The 22,851-nt window shown below is 43.1% G+C and overlaps 1 protein-coding gene across 1 annotated transcript in view; it reads left to right on the top strand.

Annotated features, from left to right (window-relative positions):
- Positions 1–22,615, top strand: part of LOC309548923 (cofilin-2-like) — a 38,259-nt gene extending 15,644 nt beyond the window's left edge. The window contains exons 2-4 of the mRNA XM_082248852.1: positions 12,369–12,640; positions 14,411–14,487; positions 22,359–22,615. Of these exons, the coding sequence (XP_082104978.1) occupies positions 12,369–12,640; positions 14,411–14,487; positions 22,359–22,468 (459 nt within the window). The 3' untranslated portion in view covers positions 22,469–22,615. The remainder of the gene's footprint in view (positions 1–12,368; positions 12,641–14,410; positions 14,488–22,358) is intronic.
- The last annotated feature ends 236 nt before the right edge of the window (positions 22,616–22,851 follow it).

The raw sequence follows: 22,851 nt of genomic DNA on the forward strand, positions 1-22,851 counted from the left end.
CTAGCCATGTACAGGACCCCAAAAACCAATCACCACCTTTAGGCTTTCTAAGGTTGTAAATTGTTGATTTTACTCCTCACTACCTATCACAGCTTCGGAGGCCATGAAATGCCAAGATAACACAAACCCCCCCCAATGACTCCTTTTGGGAAAGTAGACACCCTAAGCTATTTGCTGAGAGACATGTTGAGTCCATGGAATATTTTATATTTTGCCACAAGTTTTAGTAAAAACAAATAATTTTTCATGTAAACAAAAAGTGTCAGAAAAGGCTTGGTCTTCAAGTGGTTAGAAGTGTGGGTGATGTGTGGCATAAAGCACTGAACATGAACAGTGCACAGGAGTGACAAAAAGGTGTCTAAGGAGAATTAACAGGCAAGGATCCATAATAAATGTCAGTTTATTGAATGAATAAATCTAGAGATTATAAATACATTACCGCATGGGTCCGGATAACGGTGAGGGCATTGCGGGATGACAAATGCCAATAGTCAATACGGGGTGGTCCAACGCTATACCTGTCGGAGATGTAAGGGTTTCCAGGGAATGGGACCCACTCTGAAGTGAAAAGAGGATCTTCTTTCCACTAGAGTGGGTCCCGTTCCCTGGATACACTTACATCTCCAAGGGGTATAGCGTTGGACCACCCCGTATTGACTATTAGCATTTGTTATCCCACAATGCCTTTACCGCCATCCGGACCCATGTGGTAACATGCTTGTAATCCCTGGTTTTTGTTCATTCAATACATTTTCAGTGCTTTATTCCATTGCATTTACATCCTATGCTTGGGACTGGCAGCACAAGGAGTGTTTGGTTTGGATATTCCAGTGTCTTATTGGTCAATTCCTCTTTAGGGGTCCTGATTATCAGCGCTTTGACTTTTTGCATATGGTGTGTGGCATAAGCTTCTAATATTGGGCATAAAATGCCAGGACAGTTCAAACACCACCCCCCCCCCCCCCCCCCAAATTACCCCTTTTTAGAAAGTAAGTAGACATCCAAAACTATATGCTGAGAGGCATTTTGAGTCCATGTAATATTTTATATTTTGCCACAAGTTTCAGGAAAATGACATTTGTTATTTGAACCCCAAACATTATATATATTTTTTTTTTAAAGCAGAGGCCCCACAGAACAAAAATGGTATGTGTTGTAATTTTTTTTGTCACACGGTATTTGCGCAGAGATTTTTCCAAACACAATTTTTTGGGGAAAAGACCAATTTTTTTTTTTAATTGAATGCACAAACACACTATATATTGCCCAATTGTTTGGTAAAATATAAAAGATGATCTTATGCTGAGTACATAGATACCAAACATGACATTAGATTTATAGAGGAGGTCTACTGCAAGAATTACTGCCCTCAATCTGACGTTCACGGCGATACCTCACATGCATGCTGCAATTGCTGTTTACATATGACACCAGACCAATGCTTGCGTTTGCCTTTGCACACAAACACAGGGGGACAGGGGTGCTTGAATGTTTTCTATTTTGCTTTTTTATTTTAGTTTTAGACCTTCCCTTTCAATTTTTTTTTTCATCATTTTTATTGTTATCACAAGGAATTTAAATATCCCCTATGATAACAAAAGGTAGTGACAGGTACTCTTTTTAAAACAAAAAGTGGTCTATTAGACTCTAGATCTCTCCTCTACGCTTAAAGCATCTGACCCCACCGAGATTGGTGTGATAAGATGCTTTCCCAACTTCCCAATGACGCTATTTATACCTGGCGAAACCGAAGTCATGAAATGCTCGAAGCTTCAGGTATCCTAGGCCATAGAGATGATTGGAGCCATTCTGGCCTCCAATTAGCTCTATGGTCAACTGACGGAACCACCGGCTGCAGTCTCGGGTTACCCGGTGGGACAGGAGAGCCCGAGAAACTGTGGAAGGCAGTGGGAGTTGGGTGTCCCCTCCTACTGCTTGTAAAAGCAGTCTAGCAGGTAATTATCTGCTAGGATTGCTTTTAATTGAAAGATGACCACTGGCTGTAAAAAACAATACCAGAAAGTGTTTGGTATGCCCACCATTAGACCTCCCAGCATCCACCCACTTCTAATAATGGGCATACATGCAATGTTCTTTTTTTTCGTTCTCCCCCAAAAAAAAGAACATAGCAGATTCCTCCATTTGCATCAATCGATGTGTATGAAGAAATCTCTGCCAAGAAAATTGTTTAAAAAATATATGGCGAATCATAGGGGTGATCTGCTTACTGTGTCCACCCCATCCTCTATGCTTCGCCATACAGTATCTCACATAAATGAGTACACCCCTCAAATTTTTGTAAATATTTTATTATATCTTTTCATGTGACAACACTGAAAAAATTACACTTTGATACAATGTAAAGTCGTGAGTATACAGCTTGTATAACAGTGTAAATTTGCTGTCCCCCTCAAAATAACTCAACACACAGCCATTAATGTCTAAACCACTGGCAACAAAAGTGAGTACACCCCTAAATTAAAATGTCCAAATTGGGCCCAAAGTGTCAATCTTGACCAATCTTAACCGTTTTGGGCATGGAGTTCACCAGAGCTTCACAGGTTGCCACTGGAGTCCTCTTCCACTCCTCCATGATGACATCACAGAGCTGGTGGATGTTAGAGACCTTGCGCTCCTGCCCCTTCCGTTTGAGGATGCCCCACAAATGCTCAATAGGGTTTAGGTCTGGAGACATGCCTGGCCAGTTCATCATCTTTACCCTCAGCTTCTTTACCAAGGCACTGTTCGTCTTGGAGGTGTGTTTGGGGTCGTTACCATGTTGGAATACTGCCCTGTGGCCCAGTTTCCAAAAGGAGGGGATCATTCTATGCTTCAGTATGTCACAGTACATGTTGGCATTCATGGTTCCCTCAATGAACTGTAGCTCCCAAGTGCTGGCAGCACTCATGCAGCCCCAGACCATGACACTCCCACCACCATGCTTGACTTTAGGCAAGACACACTTGTCTTTGTACACCTCACCTGGTTGATGCCACACACGCTTGACACCATCTGAACCAAAAAAGTTTATCTTGGTCTCATCAGACCACAAGACATGGTTCCAGTAACACATGTCCTGAGTCTGCTTGTCTTCAGCAAACTGTTTGCAGGCTTTGTTGTGCATCATCTTTAGAAGAGGCTTCCTTCTGGGATGACAGCCATGTGGACCAATTTGATGCAGTGTGCAGCGTATGGTCTGAGCACTGACAGGCTGACCCCCCACCCCTTAAACCTCTGCAGCAATGATGGCAGCACTCAAACGTCTATTTCCCAAAGACAACCTCTGGATATGATGCTGAGCATGTGCACTCAACTTCTTTGGTCGACCACGGCGAGGCCTGTTCTGAGTGGAACCTGTCCTGATAAACAGCTGTATGGTCTTGGCCACCGTGCTGCAGCTCCGTTTCAGGGTTTTGCCAATCTTCTTATAGCCTAGGCCATCTTTATGTAGAGCAACAGTTCTTTTTTATAGATCCTCAGAAAGTTCTTTGCCATGAGGTGCCATGTTAAACTTCCAGTGACCAGTATAAGAGAGTAAGAGTGATAACACCAAATATAACACACCTGCTCCCCATTCACACCTGAGACCTTGTAACACTAACGAGTCACATGACACCGGGGAGGGAAAATGGCTAATTGGGCCCAATGTGGACATTTTCACTTAGGGGTGTACTCACTTTTGTTGCCAGGGGTTTAGACATTAATGGCTGTGTGCTGAGTTATTTTGAGGAGGCAGCAAATTTACACTGTTATACAAGCTGTACACTCACTACTTTACATTATAGCAAAGTATCATTTCTTCAGTGTTGTCACATGAAAAGATATAATAAAATATTTATAAAATATGAGGGGTGTATTCACTTTTGTGAGATACTATATATGCTCTTTTTTTAACTGTGGTGGTGAAATCACCTCCTACAGCGCTGCAATCATTGATTTACGTACATGCTGAGAGCAAACGCTGTTGCTGTCTGAATAAACAAATCAGTGCTGCAGCTGATGGGCGTACCTGCAAAGCAAACAATGGTTAGCAATATAACACAGTAACAATAAAACATTACAATATAATAGTATACAGTGCAGTGAAACAGTAGAATGGTGGTATATACAAAGAAAACTATGGTTAACAATGAAAAACACAACAATGAAACATTACATTATAATAGCATACAGTACAGTAGAATGGTAGTATCTGCAAAGAAAACTATGGTTAACAATGAAAAACAGTAACAATAAAACATCACAGTATAACAGTATATTATAAAGTACACTAAAAGTAGAAAGAGTAGAAAAGTAGAGTAAGAACAGAAAATGACCTCAGTAAAGGGACAACTATTTTTGGCTTTTTTATTTTTTTAATAATTTTTTTTTTAAACTTTTTTTTACACTTTTTTTGTAATTGTAAAAAAACTGTCCCAGGTTAGAGTCTCTCAAAATGCAAAAGTAATCTAATCTTTTTTAGAGACCCTGTGTGAAAGTGTGCCCTAGACTGTGCTGTGTTGTACCCTATACTGATATTCTACTAGTGTGTGGTAGCGACAGAAACAGTCCCCAATGCAGAGACCAGATTTACCAGGACAGGAGGGACATAAATAGCGGGTGTCACGCCTATATCCGTGTTTTCTGCAGACACTACATCTTCTTTGGGTAGGGGTACCAGGGAGGACATCCAGAAAATGCCTCTCATGCAGCCGGCTCACTGCATCTGGATTGTGAATTTGGGCCACAGCACCTTCTGGATACAAAAGAGCTGTGATGATCTTTTCCTGGAATTTTAGTAAGGCTCCACTTCTTCCTGATGCTTTGTATAGCACATAAGCTTTCAGCAGAGCCAATTGGAATAAGTATACAGATGCTTTTTTGTACCAGCATCTGACCTTATGGGCAATTAAGTATGGTCCCATCATCTGATCATTGAAGTCCACCCCTCCCATGTTGAGGTTGTAATCATGGACACAGAGGGGCTTCTCAACAACACCAGTCGCCGTTGCAATTTGGACTGTCGTATCTGCATGAATGGAGGACAGAACGAAAACATTCCATGTGTCCCTCCACTTCACTGCAAGAAATTTATTACACTTCATGCAGGCTTTCTTTCCTGTCTAAGTCGGGAATCTACAAGCCATTGTGGGAAGCCCCAGCGATTAGATCGCACGGTGCCACATGCACCAATTCTAAAATCAAAAAGGTGACTAAAAAATGGAACGCTTGTGTAATAATTGTCCACGTATAAATGTTACCCCTTTCTGAATAAGAGTGAAACCTAAGTCCCAAACAATCTTGCCACTGCTCCCCATATAGTCTGGGCAGTTGGGGGGGCTCTTTTCCCTCGTAAACCCAGAAACTACATGTATATCCTGTTGCCCTGTCACAGAGCTTATACAACTTGACCCCATATCTAGCATACTTGCTGGGGAGAAACTGTTTGAAAGCAAGGCGGCCAGAAAATGTAATCAGGGACTCACCAACGCAGGTGCTGGCAGGTGTCGGGGCTGATCCTGCTAACTCTCCATTTTGAGAACACTAAACTAAACTATTGGGGACGCTAGTATAGTTCTGATCAGGTCAAAGATATTGAGCCGTTCAGACACTATACTAGTAATGGGGGTGTTTAATGTGTGTGTGTGTCACTGGTAATCAAAGGGTTAAAAAATGTTTACTAAATATGCGGCGGGCAATCTGACCCTATCCTGTATTGGTGCTAACTAACGTTATACTAACTGATGTCACCTGTGACACTAATACAGTGATTAGAAAAATAATCTGTACACTATATAAGTTACACTGTGACAGGGCAATGAAGGGGTTAACTGAGGGTGATCAGGGGGTGGAATCCTTATTAGGGGATGTATGGCGGGTACCCTAAACCTATCTGGGACTACCAGTATATTCCGACAGCATGTGTCGTATGGTAGACACAAATGAAGGAGGTTTTGGGTCAGTCAGGGAAGATAAAGGAAGTCATGCAGAACCCTTTAATTCAGTGGTTCCTAACCTAACCCCTTTAAGAAGCTGATGAAAGCTATGAACCCACTCCTCAGAAATATTCACATAAACACAAGTTTGCATGCAATGAATATATGTACTTTATTTTATTGACATTTGATTGCCTCATACATATATGACATACACAAAGTCTGAAAAAAGTAAACTGTCAAAAGCTCACTACTTTTCATGCAAAAAAAGTAATGGAAACTTATTATAAAAATCCATCCATGAAAAACGTAGGGGTCCATGGACCCCATGTTAAAGTGGAACTTCGCTCTCTCAATCAACATGGGCTATTTTTAATCCTTATGCTGCTAGCATTAGTAAATAGATAGGAAAGTATATCATATTTACTTGTTATAAACCTTGTTTTACATTTCTTCAGTTACTTCTTGGCTTCCATACCTAGGCAAATTATATCATAGACCCAGGAGTCTTCAGGAAGGGAGGGAGGTCTCTCAGCTCAGCCTATGTCTGAGCTAAGGACAGATGGATTCCAGGAAGAAAATGATACATGAATCATCTGCCCTTACTTAAGATGGCCACTACCAGAAATGCCAGTGGTGTTTTTCAAAATGATTTCTCAGCAAAGTAAAGGGTGTATATATATATGAATGGGGTAATTTGCTTTGAATATAAAAAAAAGGAATTAAATAGCCTTTTTGGTTTGTGGTGCTCAGATGCAGTGCAGTTCCACTTTAAGAACCCGTGCTGTAGTTGCACTTTAATAGACTGATGACATTTCAAAAGTAATTTTCAATATTTTTAAATGTGCAGCTTTCATTAAAATAATACCTGGTGATGCTGCAATGAAGGACCTTGTTCAGGCATTTCCTATTATTGGTGGCGATACTCTGTCTCCCAGTTGTGTTCCTGTGCCATCACCTGTCCCACTGGTTTCCAATGGAAACTGAAAATAGTGGATTCAACACACATTACCCAGGCACGTCCAGGACACCCACCCTGAGAAATGTCATGCAGCCATTGCTGGAGTGCATGTAGTAAAGATATGGAGATCAGCAGCACTGAGATAGAACAAAGCATAAAAAAAGTTTTAATACACAATGCTTTGGAAATCTAAATCTTGTTCATGTAAGGTTTATAACTACTCTTTCTTTTCACAATTTTCATTTTTCTTCAGTTGATTTTTTACTACAGTAAGTAGTTATAACGTGTCATGTTTTGAAAATGATCAATGCTAAATTTCTGGCTGTACAATTCACATTGGTAACTTTTCATGCATGACGGATAACATACTAAACGTAAATCAGTGCTCTAGCAGCTTTCTTTTAATTCATTTTGTGCTTTTCAGTTTTTCTATAAATTGTTATAGTAGAAATTAGTCTAATCAAGCCAATCCTGCTGGAAGGCATGTATAGATACAATGTACAGTATCTTACAAAAGTCAGTACACCCCTCACATTTTTGTAAATATTTTATTATATCTTTTCATGTGACAACACTGAAGAAATGACACTTTGCTACAATGTAAAGTAGTGAGTGTACAGCTTGTATAACAGTGTACATTTGCTGTCCCCTCAAAATAACTCAACACACAGCCATTAATGTCTAAACCGCTGCCAACAAAAGTGAGTACACCCCTAAGTGAACATGTACACATTGGGCCCAATTAGCCATTTTTCCTCCCCGGTGTCATTTGACTCGTTAGTGTTACAAGGTCTCAGGTGTGAATGGGAAGCAGGTGTGTTAAATTTGGTGTTATCGCTCTCACTCTCTCATACTGGTCACTGGAAGTTCAACATGGCACCTCATGGCATAGAACTCTCTGAGGATCTGAAAAAAAGAATTGTTTCTCTTTATAAAGATGGCCTAGGCTATAAGAAGATTGCCAAGACCCTGAAATTGAGCTGCAGCACGGTGGCCAAGACCATACAGCGGTTTAACAGGACAGGTTCCACTCAGAACAGGCCTCACCATAGTTGACCAAAGAAGTTGAGTGCACGCTCAGCGTAATATCCAAAGGTTGTCTTTGGGAAATAGACATATGAGTGCTGCCAGCATTGCTGCAGAGGTTTAAGGGGTGTGGGGGACAGCCTGTCACTGCGCAGACCATACGCCGCACATTGCATCAAATTGGTCTGCATGGCTGTTGTCCCATGTCTAAACCGCTGCCAACAAAAAGTGAGTACACCCCTAAGTGAACATGTACACATTGGGCCCAATTAGCCATTTTTCCTCCCCGGTGTTATTTGACTCGTTAGTGTTACAAGGTCTCAGGTGTGAATGGGAAGCAGGTGTGTTAAATTTGGTGTTATCGCTCTCACTCTCTCATACTGGTCACTGGAAGTTCAACATGGCACCTCATGGCATAGAACTCTCTGAGGATCTGAAAAAAAGAATTGTTTCTCTTTATAAAGATGGCCTAGGCTATAAGAAGATTGCCAAGACCCTGAAATTGAGCTGCAGCACGGTGGCCAAGACCATACAGCGGTTTAACAGGACAGGTTCCACTCAGAACAGGCCTCACCATAGTTGACCAAAGAAGTTGAGTGCACGCTCAGCGTAATATCCAAAGGTTGTCTTTGGGAAATAGACATATGAGTGCTGCCAGCATTGCTGCAGAGGTTTAAGGGGTGCGGGGGACAGCCTGTCACTGCGCAGACCATACGCCGCACATTGCATCAAATTGGTCTGCATGGCTGTCGTCCCATGTCTAAACCGCTGCCAACAAAAAGTGAGTACACCCCTAAGTGAACATGTACACATTGGGCCCAATTAGCCATTTTTCCTCCCCGGTGTCATTTGACTCGTTAGTGTTACAAGGTCTCAGGTGTGAATGGGAAGCAGGTGTGTTAAATTTGGTGTTATCGCTCTCACTCTCTCATACTGGTCACAGGAAGTTCAACATGGCACCTCATGGCATAGAACTCTCTGAGGATCTGAAAAAAATAATTGTTTCTCTTTATAAAGATGGCCTAGGCTATAAGAAGATTGCCAAGACCCTGAAATTGAGCTGCAGCACGGTGGCCAAGACCATACAGCGGTTTAACAGGACAGGTTCCACTCAGAACAGGCCTCACCATAGTTGACCAAAGAAGTTGAGTGCACGCTCAGCGTAATATCCAAAGGTTGTCTTTGGGAAATAGACATATGAGTGCTGCCAGCATTGCTGCAGAGGTTTAAGGGGTGCGGGGGACAGCCTGTCACTGCGCAGACCATACGCCGCACATTGCATCAAATTGGTCTGCATGGCTGTCGTCCCAGAAGGAAGCCTCTTCTAAAGATGACGCACAAGAAAGCCCGCAAACAGTTTGCTGAAGACAAGCAGACTATTGGCATGGGTTACGGGAACCATGTCCTGTGGTCTGATGAGACCAAGATAAACTTATTTGGTTCAGATGGTGTCAAGCATGTGTGGCGGCAACCAGGTGAGGAGTACAAAGACAAGTGTGTCATGCCTACAGTCAAGCATGGTGGTGGGAGTGCCATGGTCTGGGGCTCCATGAGTGCTGACAGCATTGGGGAGCTTCAGTTTATTTAGGGAACCATGAATGCCAACATGTACTGTGACATACTGAAGCAGAGCATGATCCCCTCCCTTCAGAGAGACTGGGCTGCAGGGCAGTATTCCAACATAACTTCAAACACACCTCCAAGATGACCAGTGCCTTGCTAAAGAAGCTGAGGGTAAAGGTGATGGACTGGCCAAGCATGTCTCCAGACCTAAACCCTATTGAGCATCTGTGGGGCATCCTCAAACGGAGCGCAAGGTCTCTAACATCCACCAGCTCCATGATGTCGTCATGGACTCCAGTGGCAACCTGTGAAGCTCTGGTGAACTCCATGCCCAAGAGGGTTAAGGCAGTGCTGGAAAATAATGGTGGCCACACAAAATATTGACACTTTGGGGCCCACTTTGGACATTCCCATTTAGGGGTGTACTCACTTTTGTTGCCAGCGGTTTAGACATTAATGGCTGTGTGTTGAGTTATTTTGAGGGAACGGCACATTTTCACTGTTATACAAGCTGTACACTCACTACTTTACATTGTAGCAAAGTGTCATTTCTTCAGTGTTGCCACATGAAAATATATAATAAAATATTTACAAAAATGTGAGGGGTGTACTCACTTTTGTGAGATACTGTAATATCAAATGCAGTTCAAAAATAACCCCTTATCAAAGTTTTAAATTCATCCTTGGGCCCCAACACTTTTTTGCCATTTTTGTTCCATCTTGCTTACTTACATAAGTCTTAAAACCTAGCTCCAGTCAATTGTTTTTAGAATTTAGTAGAGTTGGGAGATGTTTACATGTCCTGCCAGAACTTTTTTTTTTGTCTGTGACCCCATTAGGGAGATTTTCCCTTACTTTCTGTCTGTGTGACAACTGTAGAAGTGATGGGGGGGTTGTTACTGTGACAGAAAGGGGAAGACAGCAGTAAAACATTCCAAGGATTTCATACCATTCCCCACTCTTCTAAAAGTGTGGGTTTTTGTGGGTTTCTGTTCACAGGATTTTCAATCAAATCCTGTCCTGTTCCTGGAGTCCCCATAACTCTGACTGGTTCTCTCTGCTGACCTCCATGCCACTACTGTATCTTGCAATGGGTGGAGGTTGGAGGGAGGAACCAGTGAGAGCTGCCAGGGACCAGAAGGCCAACAGTCCTGGAAGATCCCTTGATAAAGTCACGCTGCGCTGTGACGCAACGCGTCGGGAGAAGCCGTCTGACGTCATTTCCAGTCCACGGCCGAGACCGGAAGTCGCTGCATAGAAGCGCCATACCGCTTGCCACGCTACTGTTTACATGCTGTTTTACCATGAAGAAAATTATATCCTGTTCCTTTGATGTCTGATGTTGGTTACCCATAAGAATCATTACAGCCTACCCTAAAGGGACCACTACAGGACCGTTCACCACCCTATTGGAGACCCTGTTACCTTTTGGTACAAACGCCCTTAAAGCGTGTTTTGGAGGTGAGCGGCCATTTCACTCATTTAGGATATCTGCTCACCATCACCTGAGAAGCAGTTTCCCGCACTTTGTGATTGGTCACAGTTTCCCGCACTTTCAGCAAATTTTTGCACATCAGCACTTTTTTGGAATTTCCATTTCATGAACTTATGAATCATATATGAACTTTTTGCTCTTACATTATTCATTTTATGTGCTTATACCCTTACACTCCCTTGAAGTATTTGGGTTTTATCATATCATTTTTATTCAGTCACAATTTATATTACACAGTTATATATTGTTTTTCTTCACTGTGCATTGATTTACTCTTGATATTAGCACTTCGGATCATATCTTATTGGTGACTTTGTTTAGTCTACCATCACTTGGCACTTTTCACTCACTGTCACTTTTTTCTTTACAGTGACATTTGTTCGTTATTATTGGCTAACCTTTCTGCTGCTATTTATTGGAGTCTGCTCTCACTTATTTATGCATTTTTATGCACCTTTAGCACTTATGCACTTTATCACGTCACTATTATTTTGATGTCACTATTTTTGTTATTTATTATTGATGTGTATATTTTATTCTAAGTGAGTTCTCTTATCAAGTCTTATTGGGGATCAATTGAGCGCCAATTTTATTGCCTTTTATTTAGTCCTGGAAGTTGGTTTCAGTGAGAAGACTATTTCTCAGAGTCAGAGCAGAGCTTGATGGTGCAGCCATCAGTAATGTAATTGTTTTTCATTAAGGGCTCTTTCACACCAGGTGCCTTTGGTTGTGTTGAGCAGCATTGTCCAGTGCAGTCCTTGCAAATGGAGAAGGTAAGTTGCCTTATGTCCAATGCTCTGTGGGGAACAAACATAAATAAAATTGCATTTTGTGACATTGCAATATAGTTGAGAAAACGTAAGTGCACTGCGTACTCCACAGCGCACACCAGTGGCTGCGTTACAACACAACTATTGGTGTGAATCAGATCTTATAGGTATGGCTTTATCTAAGCTCTATACTAGGGGTGTCCAACCTTTTGACCTTCCTGGGCCACATTGGAAGAAGAGAAATTGTCTTGGGCCAAAGTTGGGCAGATCACAAGTTAAAGATCACTGATATTTTTTTTTTTTTATTACTTCTTTCTGGTTACAGACCACAGGGCCAGGAAGTGATATACATACGGTATATATAAAACTGTGATACTATCAGCTAGCAGTAGTTGGCTGTAGATCCCCACATTGGACTTATGATTATGTGAACCACATTTATATTATATTGTGTTTTAAAAGTAGCACTGACAAAAGGGGAGTTTTTTTCTGTCCTTAGTGTAAACTAATCAATTAATTTGGATTTTGTTATCCTTTAGTCTGGTTCTCCTTCCATTGGTGCATGAACTGAATGTAAAACCCAAGAGAGGGATACGCCGTTGTCTTACCAATGACTGTACACATTGTTCTCTATGCAGGCATCAGGTGTCCAGGTTGACGATTCGGTTACCCTCTTGTTCCAAGAAATGAAGCTGAAGAAGTCTGGAAAGAAAGCCGTTTTCTTTGGCTTCAGCAGTGATGAAAAATACATCATTGTGCAAGAGGGGAAGGAAATCTTGTCAGATAACTGTGCAAATTTTTTCCCGAGGTTGAAAGCACTCTTTCCTGAAAACAAGTGCTGTTACGCCTTGTTGGATATTCATTATGTTACTGGGGAATCAAAGAAACAAGACCTGATATTTGTAATGTGGTAAGTTATTAGGAACTAATATGCATGCAATGTGCATTCTTTCCTATGGTGGGCTAAGGTCTGTTATTGGAGTTCATGCTGCCATAGCTACATATGAATGATTATGCTTTCTTAGCAGACTCTTACTTCTTGTTATAATAAGGTTTGCAAGTTAATTATTCCAAAAATTTAGAAAAAAAGGGACTTTACTCCATATTTTCTGGGAGTGTCCCAGACTGTGACAATGACAACGGCCCTTTACCACGTGATCGCTCCGTCCAATGACGAAGTCAACAAACTGGCACATGTCCGGTTCAGTTTTCTCCTCTCCTCGCACACTGTACACAACGATCGGTACAGCGTACGAGGAGAGGAGAGAGACTGCAGCTGCACTCATCCTCTGCCTCCTCCATACCTCAACTATGCCCATCCATGCCTCATTCATGCCTCATTCATGCCACATCCATGCCTTATCTGTGCCACATCCATGCTTCATCTGTGCCACATCCATGTAACCTCAGTGGCTCATCCATGTCACATTACTGCTCATACATGCCACGTCAGTTCTCATCTGTGCCACATCAGTGCTCATCCATGCCACATCAGTGCTCATCCATGCCACATCCTGCCACGTCAGTGCTTATCAGTGCCACTAATTACTAAATTTGCAACATTTTAAAACCGAAACAAAGAAAACTGCACTTTTTTTTACAAAATTGTAGATCCTTTTTCATGTATAGGGCAAAAAAAACCCTATGATGATTAAATAGCACCAAAAGAAAGCTCTATTTGTGTGGAAAAAAAGGACGTAAATGTCATTTGGGTGCATGACTGAGTAATTGCCATTCAAAATGTGAGAGCACTGAAAGCTGAAAATTGGTCTGGTTAGGAAGGGGATTTAGGCGCCCAGTGGGTAAGTGGTTAACATAACCTTGAATAGCCTATAGAGCCTCTATGAATATGTGTCATTGTGTGAGGACAATTAAAGGTTTCTCATGCAAGGGCAGTTTAGATCTTTTGAAGCCAAGCAGACTCAAATTATATAAATATTTTATGATGTGGGAACACTGAATATAATAAAAATAAACTTTTATTTTCAACAGATATTGCTGGTTTTATGACAAATGTCCTGTACGTGTCGATGTCCATAAATCATTTATATTATTTAATTTTTTTTTTTGTGAAAGCCTAGAAACCTATTTAAAAAATATGAAAATTTAAAAAAAAAGGAGGAGGCAAGCATTACTGGTGGACAGTACAACAATTTCAGATAACACCTCCAGCAGCAGAAGTCTTTGTGCTACTTGCTGGTTATTTTGTAGGCATTTTATATCTCTATGCACAGAAAAAAAGCAATGGGAACCAGAAAATCAATCACTTGAGTGATCCTAACCTTAGTTACGATTCTTAAAGTTGTAAAATGTAAATTCAATATAGCAGATTGTCATGTTTGGTTTTGTAGTGAAGAATTTTCACTGCACTAAATGTTGGAACTATACTGTACGATAATCACCAGGTCTAAGATGCTGTGTGCTTATACGTACAGTATGCTGAAAGCCAAACTCCAGGCAAGTTTCTTAGTTTTAGACATAGTAGGCATGAGCAAAAAAACTTGTAACAGGGTGTTACAGAAAAAAAGAGGGTATGGTTTTGCACTGCAAGGAGAAAGCACAAGTTATGACGCCACATGACATATATTGTTTGAACATTGCTTTTCACCAATGATTAGATTTTCTGACATTTTAAGATTTGGGTGATTATTATTTAGTAATATATTTTTTATATCTACAGGGCTCCAGAAGATGCACCTATTAAGGAGAAGCTATTATTTGCAAGCTCAAAACCTTACCTGAAACAAGCCTTCTCAGGTACAAGGGGAATCAAATTACATTGAATTTCATAATTATCCATAAAATCCAACTCCAATAAAACGTTTATTTTTTAATTTTTTTTATAGAATGAGGAATTGTAGAACCTTTGTTGTTTTATTATTGATCTGCTCATCCTGACAAAACAGGAAGTAAAGGAAAATCTACCCACTTCCTGTTCCTGAATTATGTTAGACAGAAGAGGAAATAAGGGTCAGTCTCCAAATTGTGACTAATGTCAGACAGGATAGCAAGTGAGGGGAAAGCCCCACTCCAGATGGTGACACAGAGGGGTTGATTTACTAAAAACAATGCACCATGCAAGGACATTTTCCTCAGAGCTTAATGAATGGGGTAGAGCTCTGTTGACTTCCATTATCCAACCATGTGCAAACAAAAATGCTGTTTTTATTTTTTTTATTTGTCTTCCATGGGATTGGGTATTCCTTGCCACAACATTCACTTAGCTCTGGGGAAGATTCCCTTGCAGAGTATGTTTGCCTATACTAAATCAACCCCGGAATGTAATAAAAACAATTTCTTTAATGTAGTGAAGAATGTTTAAAGCCTCTGTTAGGCATTTATTGTCGTCATTGCCTCCATGAGGGAGATTTACCATCACTTCCTGTCCAGGTGATGGGTGTCAGAAATAACAGGAAGTGAGGGGAGAACTCACCTAACAAAAAAAATGAAAGGTAGAGTTTAAAGCTGACTAAATATAATAAATATATTGACAAAACCCCACCCCCATTCCTTTGTTGGGAAAATTGTTGTTGGGAGTGGTTTCTTAAACAAGGAAAAGCCGATAAGTTGAACAAGCCTTACTGCCTCTATATTTTTGATAGATGTTTATTTTTCACATGGTTCTCAAACATGGTAATATTGGTTGAAATCCCTCATAGTGTCTGATAATCCATTAAACCAACATAAAGAAAATGGAGGACCAAAGTGGAGTCTTCCCCCTTTAGGAATTCTGATTGATGGTTCTGATTCTGAAGTTCTTTTTTTCTTTCCATGTTTGATGACTCACCACTGAAATATCAAATACTAGACACATACACTATATCAAGATGTAAGAGGAAACCTACAGACAGAAACATAAGCTTGCGCTGTTTTTTTTTTCCTTAAATGTACTCAAAAAGTTTTTTGCCATATAACTAATGTGGGTTTTCAAATTAAAATAAACAAAGAAACCTGTGTGCTCTGCCCCTTCACATTATCTGCCCCCCACAGCACTGCCCTCTTCACATCACCTGCCCCTCCCTCCTCCACATTACCCCCCCCCCCCGCAGCACTGCCCCCATAACATCACCTGCCCCCCCGTATACATCACTCCTTTCCCCACAGCACTGCTCTCCCTCCCCTTCACCACCCCCCTCCACATCACCACCCCACAGCATTGCCCCCCTTCATATCAACTGCCCCCACTCTCCTTCACATCACCCCTCCCCCCACAGCACTGCCCTCTTCACGGCCCCCTTTACATCAACCCCCACACACACACACGGCGCTACCCTCTTTCACATCACTCCCCCCCACATCACAAATCCCTTCCCCCACAGTAGTGTGACCTGCCCTCTTCAGTCCCCTACAGCACTGCCCCCTCTCAAATCACAACCCCGCCTCTTCACAGAACCCCTCACACAGTACTGCATACCTTCACAACCCCCCACAGCATTAACCCCCCACCCCCCTTTACCCCCCACAGAAGTGTGCTCTGCTCTCTGGATATCCAGCCAGCCTCACCCCTTCAGGACTGCCTCCTCTCATAACACCCCCCCCCCCTGTAGTGTCCACTGCCCTCACTCTCCTACCTTAGATCCGTAGGAGGCATTTTGCTAATATGCCGGGCGAGGGAGGCACAGCTCTGCATTGGGGGTAGGTAATAGGCTGAGCTTTGGTATTAAGCTGACTTCAGGAGGCACGGCTCTGCATTGGATGGGAGCGAGAGCAGCTGGCTGCTTTTCATATTAACCAGCAAGTGATTGGTGGTTAGGATGCAGGGCGGTTCTTACCACTGTAGCAGAGCGTCCCAGAGAGAGCCAGGAAAAGTCCTGTTCAGGGTTTATACATCACCCAGGCATCTCTCCTATACCTTTAGGGATTTCTGAGCCATGATCCAGTTCGGATCTTCGTCCTCTTCACCAGGCCAATTTAATCTCACCTGAGACAGCAGGGCTCTCTCAGCCTGGGAACACAGACAACGTTTGTCTATGAGAGTGGAAGGTCAGTAAAACTACCTGTGTGTGTCTTTGGAAGCTGACAAGCTGTAGGCTTGCTCAGTCTGTGTTAGTTAGGGACTGCATTGTGTGTAGTAAGCGCCGGGACACGGCTAGGCTTTTGTTTATTATTATTATTACTGCTTGTTTTCTAAAAAGCACTGTACAGCACCTGTATATAGACTTGTATAAAACACCAATAAACACCGCACTGTTTGTCACTACCTCACTGGATTTGGTATCTGTGCCTGAAAAACTGCTTATCCCAGGGAGCTTTGCACCTGCTACCTGTTCCCCAGCTTACATATGGTGGAGGCCTACGGGCACTGGTAGTAAGTTACTACTTAAAGGGGCAGTACCTGGAGTGACTAAACATGGAGGAAATCCTCAAACAGTTGGTGTTATCCAACGCTGCACAGCAGCAAGCGAATGCTGCACAGCAGCAAGCGAACTCTTTGTTTAAACAACAGATTGGTGTTGTACAAGAACAAACGAAGCAAGCAAACGCTGCACAACAGCAAGCAAACTCTTTGATCCAACAACAGATTGGTGCTGTACAAAATCAAACCCAGTTGATGTTTGAAAAACTGGCAAGTGCTGCAGAAGCAGACAGAAAGGTGCTGGTTGAGGTGGTGCAGACACTTGCACAGGAGTCTGCTGTGAAAACAGAAACAGTTAGAGACCGCTCCTCAGCCATCCATGTTGGTCGCTTCCTGTCCAAGATGACTGCTGATGATGACCCAGAGGCCTTTCTGGTTACATTTGAGAGAACCGCTGAGAGGGAAGGCTAGCCCAAAACCCAGTGGGCAGGATTGATCGCTCCCTTACTTACTGGGGAATCGCAGAAGGCCTATTACGATTTGGAGTCCGTGGATGCAGGAGAATATGAAAAGGTCAAGCAGGAAATCCTGGCGTGTCTCGTGTCAACTTGGCCGTTCAAGCCCAGCGGGTCAACAGCTGGTCCTTCCGAGATGAGAGGCCCCCAAGATCACAGATGTTTGACCTAATCCACCTGGCGCAAAAATGGCTACAGCCGGAGTCCTTGTCTGGGCCACAAATAGTGGAGCGTGTAGTCATGGATCGGTTCCTGAGGTCATTACCAACTCCTTTGCAGAAGTGGGTGAGTCAAGGAGACCCCAAGTCGGCGGACAACCTGGTGGAGTTTGTTGAGAGGTACTATGCTGCAGAGAACCTGGTCACCACCCCTACAGCCGCACGGACTTTCCACCCAAAGCCACGGTCTCCCCAGACAACCGGTAAGACTGTTCCAGGGGAAGTGGGTGGTCAGCATGGCAAGGAGACAGGGGGGAGGATTTTTGGTGCCAGAGCTGAAGTTTGGTGTCCCAAACAAGGGAAGCCACTGCCTGTCAACAAACCTAACTGGGGTAACATCAGGTGTTTCCGTTGCCAGGAACTGGGACATGTTGTAGAAAACTGTTCATTGACAGATGAACCCATGCAGTGTGACATGTCTCTTAGAAGGCAGTCTATGTTTGCTGCTGTTTCATGCGCTGCTGCACCAGGTGTAGGAAAACACATATGCCAAATGACTGTTAATGATAAGTCTATTGCAGCCTTGCTGGACTCGGGAAGTCTAGTGACTTTGGTTAAAGCAGAAATGGTTGAAAATGTGAATTTAAATTGCTGTGATCTGTGTACATGGTGATACTTGGGAGTATCCTATAGCGACTGTTCGCTTTGAAACGGATTTAGGTACGGTGACCCATCTGGTCGGACTTGTGCCCCACTTAGTGCATGAGGCCATCATTGGTAGAGACTTCCCTAAGTTTTGGGAACTGTGGGACGGTCCCGACTCGGTCACCGTAACTGACTCAGTGGTGGAGCCAGAACCCCTGGCTTTCACCGACAATGTGGGTTTAAGGGATCCCTCTCAAGGTTCCCCGGATTTTCCTTTCTCTGTTATGGCAGGAGAACTGGAGGAGCCTGAGGAAGTCCCCACAGTCAGTCAAGGTGGACAACCTTCTGCTGACCCTGAGGGTACATTGGAGTTTGCTGATCTTAATGTACACAAGGAAAACTTTGGTACCGAGCAGAGAAAAGACCCTACCCTTGCCAGGGCCTGGGAGAATGTAGTAATGATTAATGATGTACCTGGCGAACCAGGGGACAGGCCCTGTTTTCCTTTTTTTAGCAGCAATGAGGATTTATTGTATCGTGTATATAAAAAGAAAGATGAAATTGTTGAACAGTTGGTGGTCCCTAAGCCTTACAGACGAGTGGTGCTGGAATTGGCTCATGGACACTTCCTAGGAGGTCATTTAGGGGTTGAAAAAACACTGAAAGGGTGTTACGCAGGTTTTACTGGCCTGGGATACAGAAAGATATTGACAATTATTGTCAATCTTTTCCTGTATGTCAGATGTCAGCCCCACTACCCCACTTCCGAAGTCCTTTAGTGCCCTTACCCATTATTGAAATGCCCTTTGAGAGGATCGCCATGGACCTCGTAGGTCCACTCCCCAAGTCTGCCTGAGGTCATCAACACATTCTTGTAATCATGGATTATGCTACCCGTTACCCCGAGGCAGTTCCCTTACGCACTGCATCCGCTAAGAACATTGCTAAAGAGTTGTTCATGGTGTTCAGTCGCATTGGGGTCCCTAAGGAGATCCTTACGGACCAGGGCACCCCATTTGTCACGAATAACTAAAGAATTGTGCAAGTTATTTAAGGTGACCCAGTTGCGAACCTCCGTATACCACCCTCAAACTGATGGCCTTGTAGAACGCTTCAATAAAACATTAAAGAGTATGTTAAAAAAGGATGTGGACAAGGATGGAAAAAACTGGGACTTCTTGATTCCGTACTTGATGTTCGCCATCAGGGAAGTACCCCAGTCCTCTACGGGATACTCTCCTTTTGAATTGCTTTATGGGAGACACCCTCTGGGACTCTTAGACATAGCCAAGGAAACCTGGGAGGGGGAGCAGACACCCCACAAAAGTGTCATTGAGCACATCGCTCAAATGCAGGACAGGATTGCAGCGATCATGTCTATGGTAAAGGAACACTTACTGCAGGCCCAGGCAGCCCAACAGAGAATATACAACAGGGGAGCCCGACTCCGTGTCTTCTCACCTGGTGACAGGGTCCTGGTGTTAGTTCCCACTGTCGAGAGCAAGTTCCTAGCTAAGTGGCAGGGTCCCTTCGAAGTATTCGAAAGAGTTGGGGAGGTCAATTATAAAGTGCATCAACCAGGAAAAAGGAAGCCAGAGCAGATTTACCATATTAATCTGTTAAAGCCCTGGAAGGATAGGCTGGCCTTAACTGCGAGGTCCGTCCCTTTGACATCTAGGGTTACTGAGTCCCCTCTGGTCCCTGAGGTCACGGTTCCAGACACCCTGTCTTATTCCCAAAAACAAGAAGCTAGAGAGTTCCTGATAAGGAATAGAGAGAAATTTTCGGAGTTACCTGGTACGACTTCAGCATGATATTGTTACTGAACCTGGGGTCTGTGTCAAGCTCAAACCGTACCGAATTCCCGAAGCGAGGAGAAAGGACATTAGTGATGAAGTAAAAAGGATGCTGGAGCTAGATGTCATTGAGGAATCCAATAGTGACTGGTCTAGCCCCATCGTTTTAGTCCCAAAACCTGATGGTACTTGGAGATTCTGTAATGACTTCAGAAAACTCAATGCAGTGACAAAGTTTGACACATACCCAATGCCCAGAGTGGACGAACTTATAGACAGACTTGGCAAAGCCCGCTATCTAACTACTTTAGACTTGACCAAAGGATATTGGCAAATACCCCTGACTGGTATCGCCAAAGAAAAGACTGCGTTTGTTACCCCAGAGGGTTAATTTCAGTATAAAAAATGCCTTTTGGGTTGCAAAATGCCCCTGCGACATTTCAGAGGGCCATGGACAGGACCCTAAGACCTCACCGACAGTATGCAGCTGCCTATCTGGACGATATAGTAGTACATAGCACTGACTGGGAGTCTCACTTGCCCTGTGTACAGGCTGTTCTGGATTCCCTCTTCAAGGAAGGTTTTACAGCAAACCCAAAAAAATGTGCCATTGGTTTAGAGGAAGCCAGGTATTTGGGCTATACTATTGGTCGTGGAGTCATTAAACCTCAGTTAAACAAAGAAGAAGCCATCCAAGAATGGCCACGTCCTGCAAACAAGAAGCAGGTCAGAGCCTTTCTTGGAATTGCAGGGTACTATAGGAGGTTTATCCCGAATTTTGCAACTCTAGCTGCCCCACTGACCGACCTTACGAAAGGGAAAGAATCAGTAATGGTGAAATGGTCCCCAATAGCAGAGGAGTCTTTCCAAGTCTTAAAGAAGGCTCTTTGTGCACAGCCAGTGTTGTACTCCCCTGATTTCTCCAAGGATTTCTTGGTTCAAACGGATGCGTCTGATGTAGGTATTGGGGCCGTATTGTCACAGGTACACAATGCGGAAGTACAACCTGTGGTGTATCTGAGCAGAAAGCTTAATGAACACGAGAGAAAGTATGCAGTCATTGAAAAGGAATGTTTAGCCATAAAGTGGGCCTTGGACACACTAAGGTACTATCTGTTAGGGCGCCAGTTTGATTTGATAACTGACCATGCTCCTCTGAAATGGATGGCCCAAAAGAAGGAGACTAATAAGACGGGTGAACCGATCGTTTTTGGCTCTACAAGATTACTCCTTCACTGTAAAACACAGGCCAGGTGTTGAGATGGGGAATGTAGATGCCATGTCCCGTGTTCACTCCTGTTTGGCCACAGGTGTTCCAACCCTGGGGTTGAAACAAGGGGGGGGGATATGTAGCAGAGCGTCCCAGAGAGAGCCAGGAAAAGTCCTGTTCGGGGTTTATACATCACCCAGGCATCTCTCCTATACCTTTAGGGATCTCTGAGCCATGATCCAATTCGGATCTTCGTCCTCTTCACCAGGCCAATTTAATCTCACCTGAGACAGACAGCAGGGCTCTCTCAGCCTGGGAACACAGACAACATTTGTCTATGAGAGTGGAAGGTCAGTAAAACTACCTGTGTGTGTCTTTGGAAGCTGACAAGCTGTAGGCTTGCTCAGTCTGTGTTAGTTAGGGACTGCATTGTGTGTAGTAAGCGCCGGGACACGGCTATGCTTTTGTTTATTATTATTATTACTGCTTGTTTTCTAAAAAGCACTGTACAACACCTGTATATAGACTTGTATATAACATCAATAAACACCGCACTGTTTGTCACTACCTCACTGGATTTGGTATCTGTGCCTGAAAAACTGCTTATCCGAGGGAGCTTTGCACCTGCTACCTGTTCCCCAGCTTACACCACCAATCACTTGCTGAAAAACAGCCAGCAGCCATCGCTCCTGTCCAATGCAGAGCAGTCCCTCCCAAAGTCAGCTTAATACAAGCACTCAGCCTATTGCCTGCCCCCAATGCAGAGCTGTACCTCCCTCGCCCAAAATATTAGTGCCTCCCGACATGCAGAGAATTACAGCTGCCAAGGCAAGGTAACAGAAGCGGTTCCTAAATGGTGCGACCGCAGGTCCAAATGGGACAGTGGCTCAGTCTGGATCTGGCCCACGATCCGCCATTTAGTGATGCCTGATATAAACCAATCATATTGTTTAATATTTATGGAAGTACTATTTTACATTGGTAACAAAATTTTCTCTCTGTGTTTAGGAGTGAACAAACAGTGGGAGCTTCACAGCCAAGATGACCTTACAGTTGATCAGCTGGCACAAAAACTAACAAGTGGCAAAATTAAATCCTTGGAAGGTCATTGCTTGTAAACAGTGATTCAGTGCCAGTAACATAGAAAGCTTGCAAATGTAGCAACACTATTTCACGTGGAACTAAACTTCAAAACTGAACATTTTAAATGAAGTTACAGTACACATCCAGAGGTACCACATAATTACAGCAATGTTTTTTCTATTAGGGCAATATAGGGTATATCTTAATCAAAAACTTCTTTTTTCATTTTGGAAAGATTAGGCAATGGTTAAAACCCATATAAATTTAAATGTTGCTCTTTCTCAGGGGAAATTTCAGTGTATGTCCCACCTTGTACACGGGACAGGAAATAAGAGGACTCTTTCCAATGTTAGGGATTTTTAGTTATTATGTGGTCAAGTGTCCCCACTAAAAAAAACTTTCCTCTATTCTTGTTCTA

This window comes from Pelophylax lessonae (assembly GCF_965119305.1).
Source record: "Pelophylax lessonae genome assembly, chromosome: 3".
Taxonomy (NCBI): domain Eukaryota; kingdom Metazoa; phylum Chordata; class Amphibia; order Anura; family Ranidae; genus Pelophylax; species Pelophylax lessonae.